Here is a 13,024-nt window from a genome sequence, read left to right as displayed (position 1 = left end):
TTTTTTGGGAATTGGCACACAAAACGTGTATTTCATCAAAACCGATGAAAGGTAAGGGGACTGTAACCATTGAAGTGGCTGATCCTTTTAAAATGCAGTAGTGCTGTAAGTGTAACCTGTTTGAACATAACTGAAAAGTTTTAAATCTGTGTCCCATAGAGGTAAGATGATACCTGAGGAACTGGAGAAACAAGTCCTGCGGGCCAGGAAAGAGGTGAGAGGGGGAGAGCGAGAGAGTGAGAGAATGAATGTGTGCCCTGTGAAAGGGGTGCCATTTTGTCTTTCTGCTTGAAAGTGAATGGGGAAAGGGAGACTGAAGGTTAAAGCAGGAGTTCATATATTAAAATGCTATTCTAGGTGCACTCTACTTGTTACAAATTGCTCAGACAGTCATAAATGTCTGGTGATTAGCTTTCTCAAATTTCTTTTCATTATCATACTTAGTGAAAATGGGTAAAGTGACCCTATAGTGTTTTAGTTAATCTCTTCTAGCTTCAATTTTAATTTTTTGTTTATTATTTTCAAACAGTCACAAATTGACAATAAAAATGATTCTGGCATTGCAGTTTTAAATCCTTCTCATTCCTCATCTCACTAACATTACATCTGTAACTGTAGTAAAAATTAAGGAATTTCTCATTGTGTGTTATCTTTAGCAGGCCAGTAGACGATTGACAGTGTAAGCTTAATGGCTATCCATTTTTATTGGGTATTACATTCAGTTTTAGCAGGTAGGAAAAACGTAGAGTAGAATTGAAAGAGGCTTATTCATAATCAATAAATCAGCTTCTTAGTTCTGGAGGAAGAAAATATTGACAAGCAACAGTTTCTTTGCTGTTTAAAAGGACTGTTGATAAAAATTTCATTTCATAGGATACTGCTTTGCAGTAAAGACAATACTGCAGCCTCTTGCTCTGTGCTCTTTTTAAAAAAATCTTTCCTAAATGTGGATATCTTATCAATGTTTAAGATGACTCAATTTCCATGAAATGAAAACTATATGCTTTTGAAAGGCTGTCTTATCTTATTTCATTGTCTGTAAGTATCTTTGCTGAATGCAGTGTCTAATGTATGTCACTATTTCTGTACAGATTGCATTGTATTCTCACTCATGATTGGTATAAATTTGGTTTGCAGGATAGGATGGGTGAAGTGTCAAATAATGGGTGTCTGTGTTTTAATATGGAATTAATTATATCTTTTGAAATGTAATGTGTAAAAGCAGATACATAGGCAGATGTGCCCCAGATTCTCAAACATTTGTAGATGCAGTTGCAGGAGTCTGGAAAAGTTGCTTGTGAACTACAGGTCACAGATTCCCCCATTCGCCTAGTGGCCATACTGGGTGGTACATTCTGGAAATTTAAATTAAAACCAGTGGTTTTTGCAATCTGTGGTTTGGATTCACATGGCTGTCTTTTCTAGTGTACACATTGTACACAGTGGAAAACCTACCCTTGAAAAGCACAAATTGCTACTGTCATTTCATTTAGACTCAATTTTATATACCCTGCCCTGGCAATAAATCCCACTAAATGCAGTGGTGCTTATTTCTCAGTAGTCATACATTGGATTGCATTGTTAAATTAGTTATTCTAAAATGAATACTTTTCTTCCTTAATTACATTTGTGTGCCAAAGTTTTTACAAATTACTTGGTATCTGCTAGGGTTTTGTTTGGTTTGGTTCCAGGACCCTCCAGGGATACCAAAATATGTGGATGGTGAAGTCCTATTAAATACAGTGGAGTAGTAAAATGATGCCCCTTATAGAAGATGGCAAAATCAAGATTTTCCTTTTGGAATATATCTATTTCTTGAGTATTTTCACGTCATGGATGGTTGAATCCATGATGTACTGTACTGTACTGGATAGTCTTGCCCCCAGTCCCTGCCTCTCAAGGATTGTGGAGGAGACCACAATAAAATCAACCAACATTCATTGTTGTACCAGATCTTGCCTCTCACCCAAGTTATGTGTGTAACTGCTCATCCTGTCCTTGTATTTCTCCAAAATGCTGAACCAAAGGGGTGAACACTCTTTGGTTTTACATCTTTGGGTGACACTAGGATCAGCCTCCACTGGTGAGCTGCTGCTGGCTGTCTCTGCTTTTTTATCCCTCATTAGCCAACATGTCGAAGGACTTGAAGTGTGGGGGATGGACAGTTGGTTTTGTTCAGAAATCAATCTGATGCTGCTACAGCAGCCAAAACAACACCCATTCCAACAGGAGAACAGTACTTTCATTTCTGTGTGGGTAGGGCCAGCAGAGGCCAAATACAAAACTTGGAAAAAGAAGAAAGGTGGACTGGAGGAAAAAAATTACATCTGCCCTACCTATCCACAGTGATAGAGATCAGCCTCCCTGTATTTACTTGTAAGAGACAGAGGGAGGGAGGGAGAAGCTTCTCTGCATGCTGTGTATTTCAGCAGAGTGTAATTTCATCCTAAATGTTAATAACAATAAGAGATAAACACATCTGGGAAAGACGTTCCATAACCTAGGTGCTGCCACCACTGAAAGGGACTGAAACATGAAGGTCTGTTTTCCCCAATGGCACGTGCTGCCATTGGGGTCAGTGGGGCTTGCTGTCTGAGAATGCTTAAATCCATAGATGGCAAGTTCACGTATACTGAGGCTGCTGCTGCTGATACCTGAACACTAACTATTATGGTATCTGTTAAAACTTCCATCAGAGGCACCAAAAGAGGAGGGAAAACTTTTTTCTTGCTTCTTCCTGTCAGTTTGTGGTTGGACCAGATTGAATGGCAATGCACAGACCCAGCCAGCCTCAAGGCTTGAGCCCATCCAGCCACCCTCCTGCTTCTTTCACCCTTCCCTCCATCTAGTTACTTTCCTGCATCAAAGGAAGGGATAAAGTGGAGAACAGCCAGTAGAGGTTGGGTTGGGAAGGAGAAGAGGGACCTGGTTGTTGCTATAATGCCAAGGCTGGTACTGAGTGTGCCACCGGGCTAAACTGTCTCTTCTCCACCCCTTCCCTTTTGGTGCCAGAGCCATCCTGCCTCTCAGGCTCTAGTAATGTGGGAGAAAGGGAAAGTCACACCACAACCCTCAGTTCTTCCTGCTCACTCTTGTTCTTCCATCCTGTACTACTAGTATATCCTCCCTGCCTCTTTCTGTTATACACTCTTCCAAGCATCTTGGTTGCTGTAGCTGTAGCCACCACACACACAGTTAAAGTGATAGAGGCCCTCAGGTCTTCGCAGACCCCCCTGTGAAGACATTGCCCAGGGGTACCCGGACCACAGGTTAAAAACCTATGGAAATTATCACACACTCTTGTTTCCAGTTATTAAATCATAATGGAGGCATCCTGCTCCTCTCCCATCATCAAAGCATTTGCAGAACAGCCATTTCTTCAATAATGAAAATCCCCGTTATTAAAGAAATGGCTGCTCCGTGAATGCTTTGGTGACAGGAGAGGACCAGGACACCTCCATTATGATTTAATAACGGGAAACAAGCACGACTGGAGATCACACCATTGTGCTTTATGAATGATTTAGCCACATTTTAGCCAAGGTAAGCTTCTGCGTAATAACCTCCTGTGTCATAGAAAATAATATTTTTCAATTTACTTGTTATTAAATCTATGCTAAATACATTGAATGTCTTGTCATTTTTCCCACCTCATTTTGTAAAATGCGTGTGTCAGTGTTACTGAAACATAAAAAAATTATTTTGCAGAAATCTTTGGGCAATTATTTCAGCTAGCTCCAGAAGTGCATGGCAGAAAGAAAACAAGTGGTTGAAAGTTAGTTTGCCCTTCTCTTTCGCTCACCAAGTTAAACTAAAACCCTATTTAAAGTCTTACCAAAACTGAAAGAATCTAGTTTATTGGGATTTATGAGGCTATTCTTCTGGCTGCCAAAGATGTTTTGTGTTTTTGTTTTGGTATTTTAAGTTCATAATTGGAAACTCACTTTAATCAATAGTTCAGTGTAATGAAAACATACAGTTGTTGTTTTGGGAGGAAAATGTTACTTTGTTTAGTATTTTTGCTTCAGGCTTTTCAGAAGAGACAATTTCTTAAGTTACTTTGTGATGAGAAGAATTTCAAAGCAACTTATGTGTATTGCAGATGGGGTATGTTGTTAGCTCTGTAGTCAATCTATGTAGAAGACTAAATAACCACAGATTTTTGGAGGAGTAAAAAGTATCTATGCATAATATATTTGTGAGACCACATTGAAGTAGGCTAAATATCTGCTTTAAGCATCATGAGCAACAGGAGGTCATCCTACTAAATTTAGTGCCCAAGATTCTACATTAGGGTTATGTAGCATCCACATTGATTGTGCGATTGTGTTGAATGTGTAACATTGTGCAGCTGAATGCACAGCCAAATGCAGATATGTATCTCTGTATATGCATTTGCAGGAACAAAGGCCCATTGCATGAACAACTCCACTTCCATAACCTTGAATTGAATGCAGACATATTTCATCTGACAAAAATATCCAAGTATAGGGGAACACACTTACACATGTCTAATATGCCAACAAGATTCTGGTTATTATATATCAGGTGGAAACCGTTATCTGGAAAATAGGCAATTGCCTTGAAGAACATATGAAAAAAAATACCTGCACTTGTTGTCTTTGAGATAGATCCAGAGTATCCCTTCATATATGGTTCATCTGGTTCTTGGGCCCCAAGGTGACACTTAAAATGCACAAGTATTGATTGTTGAGAGCAGTGTGGTAATATGTGAGCAGCCCCCCTTATTAATGCTTCAATTAAAACATCCAGATAGTGATGTCAAAAATAAAAACTCTAAAGATGTGAGGTGTAAAAAGTAAATTAAAGTGCCAGCCAGATGTTGGCTCCATATATAGTAAAATTAAACACTGTAAATAAAATGAAGTTAACACTTTCCCCTGAATTCTTTCCACATTCTCAGGTAAACTAAAGTTCTCTGTCTCACTTATAGTCCCTGTCTATTCTTGGCCTTATCATCTCTCCATTCCTGACTGGTCCTGCCTCATTAGTGCTATGGAATCCTGAGCTTTATAGTTTGCTGTGGCAGCAGAACTCTCTAGAGAAGGCCAAATACCTCACAAGACTACAAATTCTGGACTTCCATAGCATAGAGCATGGCAGTTAAAGTGGTGTCAAACTGCTTTATTTCTGCAGTGCAGCCTATATTTTTACTTCTACCTGGTCCTAACTAACTGCTTAACAGGCAAGCCTCTGCTTTTATATCTTCTGCACCTGGCAGAGGGAGAACATAGGAACTGCCAGCATGGTGTAGTGGTCTGAGTGTTGGATTATGACTCTGGAGACCAGGGTTGGAGTTCCCCTCAGCCATTAAACCCACTGGGTGATCCTAGGCAAATCACATTCTCTCAGCCTCAGGGGAAGGCAATGGCAAACCTCCTCTGAACAAAGCTTGCCAACAAAATCTAATGTTAGAGTTGCCATAAACTGGAAAAAAAAACTTTGAAGGCACACAACAACAACAACAACAACAACAACAACAACAACAACATAATGGAGGAAAGGATTAACCTTTCCCTCCACATGTCTCTGTCCTAATCCAGAGCAGTGGTTAGCTTGGTTTAAAAATACAGTAATATTACATACAGTTATTTATTTAATGTAATGTATAATATATCATTTATGGGAGTACCCTTCTTTCCTAAGTGGGCCCTTCCCTTATGCGGGGGATCCGTTCTGGACCACCACCCCCACGTAAGGGGAAAACCCCGTATGCTCGAGCCCCATTAGAAGTAATGGGGCTCGTGCCTGTGGTGTGGGGTGGGGTGCATCCAGGGTTTTCTCTGCTGCGGCTTAAAGCATATGCTGGAAGCCGCATAAGGTGTGCCCACGTATGACGTGGGCACACTGTATTAGAAGACCAACCTGTAGGCAAATTTTAAATATATAGGGGTAAAGTTGTGGAAGGAGGACTTTGTCATGAGGTAAAATGAATCAGCCTTCTGAGATATTTTTACATTATTAAAAGATAACAAGTTGTCAATTATTTATTTTATTGCATTTCCCACTGTTTGGGAGATGACTTTGACTGGCCCTATTATAATGGAAATCTTTTCAAGTTGTAGAGAAAGAGCAGCATGTGGGACCAGACCCTATAATATTTTGAAAGAGCATTGGTAATTGGCAAACAATATTTCAATTTTTGGAACTGGAAAAGTATTTTATTTTCTGGAAAAACACAGTTTTTCCCAATATGTTTTTGTGTACAGTGCCTTTAAAGAATGATCTATTGTAGTTTTTGATTATGTAAATAAAACAGGAGTTTATCACACTAGCGAGATCCCATGGGAAAATGGGATTTAAACGAGAGTTAAATTTGAATTTAAACAGAACCCGCACATTCAGGAAGTTTATCGCACCGAATTGCTGCTAAAGTGAAATGACGCGAAGTTAAACTGAAGTTAAAGAGGAGAAAAATGCCACCTTTTTACTTTCAGAATTTCCCGAAAGTAAAAAGCTGCAGTTTTTCTCCAGTTTAACTTCAGTTTAACTTCATGTTATTTTACATTAACAGCGACGTCGTGTGATAAACTTTAGGTATTTCTGGCTTTTTTGTAATTTAACTCTTCTTTAAATCCTGTTTTCTCATGGGATTTCGCTAGTGTCACCGTAGACACTGTTAGTCTTGTCCTAGATTATTTGAACTGTACAAATAATCTCTCTTTGGTTTTGGATCCTTCCACAGGGTTCAGTACCATTTCTTGTCAGTGCTACAGCTGGCACCACAGTCTTGGGAGCCTTTGATCCTCTGGATGAAATAGCCGACATCTGTGAAAAATATGACCTTTGGCTGCATGTTGATGTAAGTTCATTTTAATAACATTGGTTCTTTGTCTTGCTTGTATTCATACTTTAAATGAGTGACTATTTTCACAAAATGTGTAGTTAATTCCTGAAATTTAACTAATGGGGCTCTGGAAAGTAGATTACAAGCAGTAATTTTTCATTTACATTGTGCCCGCACCATACGTGGATACACTATATGGGGCTTCCTGCTTATGTGGAAGCCACATGGTAATCTAATCAATGGAGTGTGTGCCCGTGTGCACTGTGCTGCAACTGCCTGTATGTGCTCCATTGTTTCCTATGGGGCATGAGCATGTGCACATTTTCCCTTACGTAGGGTGTGCGTGTCCAGAACAGATCCCGGTGTAAGGAGAGGGCCAACTGTATTTGTTAAATTTTTATGCTGTCTTCCTCTAAAGCAGGGTGAGGGACCTGTGACTCTCGAGTTGTTGTTGTTGAACTCCAAGTCTAATGAGTTCTAGATAGGCTAATAGTCAGGGATGCTGTGATATACAGAGCTATAGGTCAAAGGCTAGTTTTCCCATTCCTGCTTTATAAAGTTTTTGTTTTTTATGAAATCTAGGTTAAAAAATAGTTATTTGGGTTTCTTTGCCAAAGCTCACTACTTTATCCAGTTTAATCATTATTTATTTATTTATTATGGTATTTATACCCCACCCTTCAATCCTAAAGGCTATCAAAGCAGCTTACAATTATTATTTTTAATAAGACCGTTCCCTGCCCTCAGGCTTACAATCTAAAAAGACACGGCACAAAAGGAGAAGGGAGTAGTGATGGGGAAGGGGATCAGGTCAAGCAGTTCTTCTCTCCCTCTGAGGCCTGGACTAAGGCAGATGGACTGGAGGGAGGGCTCTGCTTCTTAAGGATAGGCCCGATGGCATTGGGCCTGTCTTTTCGCTTCCTCCCAGGAGTTTTTTTTTAAATACTGTTTTTTCATTGACAGATTAAGAATTTCTTTTTCGTGAACACAGAAGTAGTGATGTTAGTTTGTTGCAACATAAAAAAGGAAATGGACTGGGAGAAGAATGAAATCTAGCAGCACTTTAAAAAAAATTAAGGCGGGTTACAGACCGCCAAAAAATACGTATGGAATACGTATTAGGGTTAGGAAGGGGCGGTGCTTCCGCACCCCCCTAACCCTAGTACGTATTCCATATGTACAACATGGCGGCGCCCCTTCCACATGGGGGCCGCCATGTTTACGTATCGGACGCATGGCGTCCAGACGTGTCGCGGTGCCTATGATGTCGCGAATGCGCCAGCGGCGCCTCGCGACATCATAGAGGCGCCGCAAGAAGGAGCTCCATTTTGGAGCTCCTTTTTTGCTCCGCACGGGAGCCGCGCAGTGTGGCTGCTGCGGCTTCCTCATGGAGCAAGCGGCGGCGGCGGGAGACCGCCGCAAAGCGGCGGTCTGTAACCCGCCTAAAATATTTTTACACAAGCTTTTGTGATTATTAGTCCACTTCATCAGGTGTGCTGTATATACAGTGGACCCTTGTTATACACTGGGGGTTGGTTCCAAGATCCTCCGTGTATAACAAAATCAGTGTATGCTCAAGTCCCATTAAATATAATGACATAGCAAAATGGTGTCCCTAATAAAAAATGGAACATTAAGGTAACTTTATACTTTTTTGGAACATTTTCAAACCGTGTATGCTTGAATCCGTGTATAAAAAATCCATGTATAAGAAGGACCGACTGTACTGTACTTGTCTATAAGTCTAAAAATTTATGCCCAAAAATTGACCTCAAAATCCCAGGTCAACTTATTTACGGGTCATTATGATATTGTGATAGCAGCTCTTCCATATTTCTCCATATTTCCCCATATGGTGTGGAGAGAAGTTTATTTCTCTCTGAAGACAAGCAGAAAGAGATCTGGGTGATTGATTGATATTGTTGTTTGTTTAAGAGTCCCTCTCCCGTTTGAGCGTCTGGATGAAACAAAAGCCAAAATGATGAAGCAAAAAAACCTCAATGGGAGTCTCTCTTGCCATAATACACATACACACACTGAAGGAGCCCTATCCATGGGTCAGGGCAAAATTCATAATTTTGGCCCAAAATCTGACCTCGACTTATACATGAGATGGACTTACAGTTGGAGTATACAGTCCTCCCTCCATTTTTGCGATTCTGAAACTTAACGTTCCTTGCTTATGTGCGAAGGATGAATGGAGGGGGAAAAAATGGGCCACATGCCCAAGGCACATACCCATGCATTTCTGCAGCCGTGCACCTATATTCAAGCCCATAAGCGAAATTCCATTTTTGCAAGCGGGTCCAGAACGGATCCCCTGCAAAAAAGGAGGGGTGACTATATAGGCATTTCTGAGAATTAATGATCAAACTGGGAAATCTTAAGTTATTTGTGTCTTGCCCCAAGTCTTTGTAAAAAATTTAAAAAAAAACTTTTGTGTGATTTACAATTTTATAACGTTTTAATGTGGGGATTTTAAAGAGATTCAATCTAAACATTAGGCAGAAACTCCTGACAGTAAGGGCTCCTCGACAATGGACCACACTCCCTCAGAGTGTGATGGAGTCTCCTTTCTCAGAGGTCTTTAAACAGAGGCTGAATGGCCATCTGTCAGGGATGTTTTGACTGAGAGTTCCTGCATAGCAGGGGTTGGACTGGATGGCCCTTGTGGTCTTTTCTAATGATTCTGTGAATTGTTTTTTAAAACTTTATTGTAAATATTTTTAGTTTGGTGTATTTGGAAGTTGCCTTTGGCCCAGCGCCGAAAAAAAGACAGCATATAACTGAAGTAAATGAATAAATCAATATTTAATGTTTTTTGTATTACACACTGTTATAATTGTAGTTTGCATTTGACTTATACTATAAGATTTGGGCCCCATATTGGGACAAAGAGGGGAATTAAATAAATATGTTTATTTTAGACAGACATTTCCCTGACCTAGTAAGAATTCTACAGAGATTCAGAGCAAGACTCAGATAACTCTTAAGATTCCCATTTTGATCATTAATTCCATTAATGCCCCTCCCCTTATAAGAAGGCTAAGGAAGAGTAGAGAACTCGAAAGGACTCTTGTAATCTTCCAATGGGAACAATCCCACAAGGGTGGGGAAATAATGTGAGAATAGGCCTAGTAGTCTCAAAACTCCTAATACATTGTGATGCTGCCAGAGACAGGATGACTGCATCCCTGTTTGAACTATTCATCTCAGTCCAGTGCCATGCTATTTAACAATTTATTGTTTTAGCATTTAGTATTCATTTATTCATGCTGAACGTCTAGAATTATTCCTAGGTTTTTGTTGCTATGCCAATGGCAGTATTCCGAACCTTATTGTTTGTCTATAGGGATTTGGGATAGTTATGTTTGTTTAACAATTTAATGCTCTAAAATGACTCTTTGTATATGACTTACAGAAATATTTAATTTATGACAAGTGAGTGACTGAATAATTATGCAGCTACCTGAATAGTATTCTTATAGGTTTTCAGTAAAACTATTTTTTAAAAACAAAAACAAAGGAAGATTAACACTATTCTTACAGCAAAAACATTTTTAAAAAGAAACCTAAGGAGGATTAATATGAATTGATAATTTTATAAGCTTGCCTTGATTCTGTTTGATAGGTTTTGTTATTTTTCTGCTTTCCTTGTAGATGATTTATTGGAGATAATTTGTGAATCTCTACACTGCTGTGAACTCCTTATTTCAGAATTTCTCTTCTGCTGATTGCTTAGTTATCATTCTTTTGAAAGATATTTCATTTCTTCAGACTAAATCATCTGGAGGAGCTAAAATTAATTTGCTTCCCTAGTATTTTGTTTCATGATATTGGCTACTAGTGTAGCTGTCATTGGGATGTTATCTGATTGCCTGTGGAAATGAAGGCGCCATTCATGATTTCTTTACAAAGCTGGCCCAGGTAATCCCTTATGTGCACTTAAGTATGTGGAAAATGCCTGGCAGGTATATGTTGATCCTGAATGGATGGATACATGCATCTTTCTGCAAGGGAACCTCTGCTGTAATTTATCATTCTGTTCTGTTCCAGCCTCCTGAGAAAAAGCTATATATAAAATGTGCTGAATTTGTAATGGCTTGGGACAGATTCAGATCACCAAATATAGGCTGTTATTTATGACGTAAGGGCACATGAAGCAGATTGTCAATGTAGCATACTATTAATGCAGACCTGGATGCATCTACTTAAAAGTAAGCCCGCTCAGTTCCATGGGTTAGGGTGAGTGTGTGCAAGACTGTGTCCTAATCCTTAATAAAATACTATTTTGTAAGCATGCGTGCTTATGGACATGATCACTTAGCATACATTTTAGAGTGTGAACATTTGCAGTAAAATAGACTTTCTGCATTATTATCTTGTCCAGGAGCTGATTTTAGAAGGAAAGTTCTATCACATGAAAGTACAGGTATAATTTAGCTGGTGACACAGTGGTGTTCCTAAGCATTACATTGTTTAACCAAAAATTTGGTACCAGAGGCAGAAATAATGAGGAAAGAATAGGGATAAATGAAAGAGTAGGTCAATATATTCTAATAACGCTTTTATCCAAAACTAACAATATGCACATGGGAAATAAAGCAGCCAGGTCAGGTAAGCCTTGCATAAGTGGGGGAAAAAAAGGAAGAAGCTTCTACTGATCACTGGAAAGCTTCTTCCAAAATGCACACTGGGATCCCCCCCCCTTTCATGGACATCCACTTTTCCTTTGGTGGTGAGATCTCTTCTTCTTCTTCTTCTTCCTCTTCTCTCCCCCCCCCCACCATCTCTCTTTTCTAAAAAAAACACATGCTTGGGGGCAGCTTGTGAAGCAGACTTATATATTTGCCCTATTTCTCTCTGTTGTGCACTTCATGAATGCTCAGTAAAGGATTCTGGAGGCAGTGGATTTTTAACCTGCCTGTTGTAAGCAGATGCATATGTCTAGTATAGGATCACCTAGAGTATAATCCCATTCTTCCTAGTTTAAATTTTATGTAATTCTTTACTTCAGGATACACTATTTCAACCTGATACTGAAAGTCTGTTTCTCCAGCACTCTTTCACTCATCCTTCCAGTGCCAATGCTAGTGAAAATCTTTCATCTAGGTAGAGGGCAAGGAGGAAAAGAAGGTCAGGGCTGATATAAAAAGACATTGTAAAAAGAAGCTTATTTATTTATCAGAGGGTTTGTTAATTGAGGTAAGCCTGTATGGGGTTGTTCATATGATGTAGGCCAAAACCCTGATGCCTGTCCAGACGGGGATGCAAGGGATCCAGCTTGATCCCAGAGTAAATAACCTTTACCGTGGGGTACTTTATCCTTGGTTTTCCATGAAGGTTCTAGGAAACTCGGTGGCAAAACCAGACTGCTCACCCTGCCCCCTGCCCCTTACTCCTTACCTTGCTGGCCATTGCTTTCACTCAGAAGCTTCATGATGTTGGATGCAGAAACTGGGCACATGGCTGCACCCACATGGCTAGGCATCCTATTTCCATGTCAGGCACAGTGACAGGGGGAAACTTCTGGGAAAGAGCAACAGCACGGCAAGATAATAATTTCACACTGGTCACAGGTCCCGAGTTGGTGTGGAGACAGGTGTGTGAACACCTGTCTGTCTCTGTGCTGACCTTTTAAACATTCATAAGTCAAATGCCTTTTAAACATTCTTATATTTACTTCTTTTTATCAGTCTGTGGTTCGGCTTTGTAAAATTCCTTGAGCCCGTTCTTTGGGGAAAGGTATACATATAAACAAAATAAGTAAATAAATTTAACGACTAACTTTCTTGTTACAATTTAAAGTAAACTTGTAAATCTAAGTGATGACTTGCAGACACAATTCAGAGGAAGTCATTACAATGTCGAGAAGATGATGATTAATTCAGCCTGTCTAATTGCCGGTATGTATGCATAATTTAAAATGGTGGTACTATAGAGCCCCTTGCAAGAGACATGGTAACAGTTAAAAAGCAAGAACCTTTGTGCTAGCATATCATGGAGCCCCGGTGTAGTGATTTGAGTGTTGGACTAGGACTCCAGGCTTTAAATTCTTGTTTGGTCAAGGAACCTCATTGGGCTTGAGGTTCCTGTTTTGAACTTCTTGTTTTGTGTTGAATTTCTTTTGTTTTAAATTTGCAGTGGATGTTACATTCAAGAGAATCAAGTTAATACCTTTCATGCTGTTGAAGCTTTCAAAATCACTTACTGAGT

General features: G+C 39.6%; 1 protein-coding gene across 1 annotated transcript in view; it reads left to right on the top strand.

The window, feature by feature from the left end:
• GADL1 (glutamate decarboxylase like 1) overlaps positions 1-13,024 on the top strand; it is a 125,718-nt gene that overhangs the window by 51,970 nt on the left and 60,724 nt on the right. The window contains 3 exon segments of the mRNA XM_042475562.1: positions 2-51; positions 160-214; positions 6,707-6,823. Coding sequence (XP_042331496.1) covers positions 2-51; positions 160-214; positions 6,707-6,823 — 222 coding nt within the window.

This window comes from Sceloporus undulatus, chromosome 6 (assembly GCF_019175285.1).
Source record: "Sceloporus undulatus isolate JIND9_A2432 ecotype Alabama chromosome 6, SceUnd_v1.1, whole genome shotgun sequence".
In the NCBI taxonomy this organism is placed as follows: domain Eukaryota; kingdom Metazoa; phylum Chordata; class Lepidosauria; order Squamata; family Phrynosomatidae; genus Sceloporus; species Sceloporus undulatus.
This window is presented reverse-complemented; position numbering and strand designations above follow the sequence as displayed.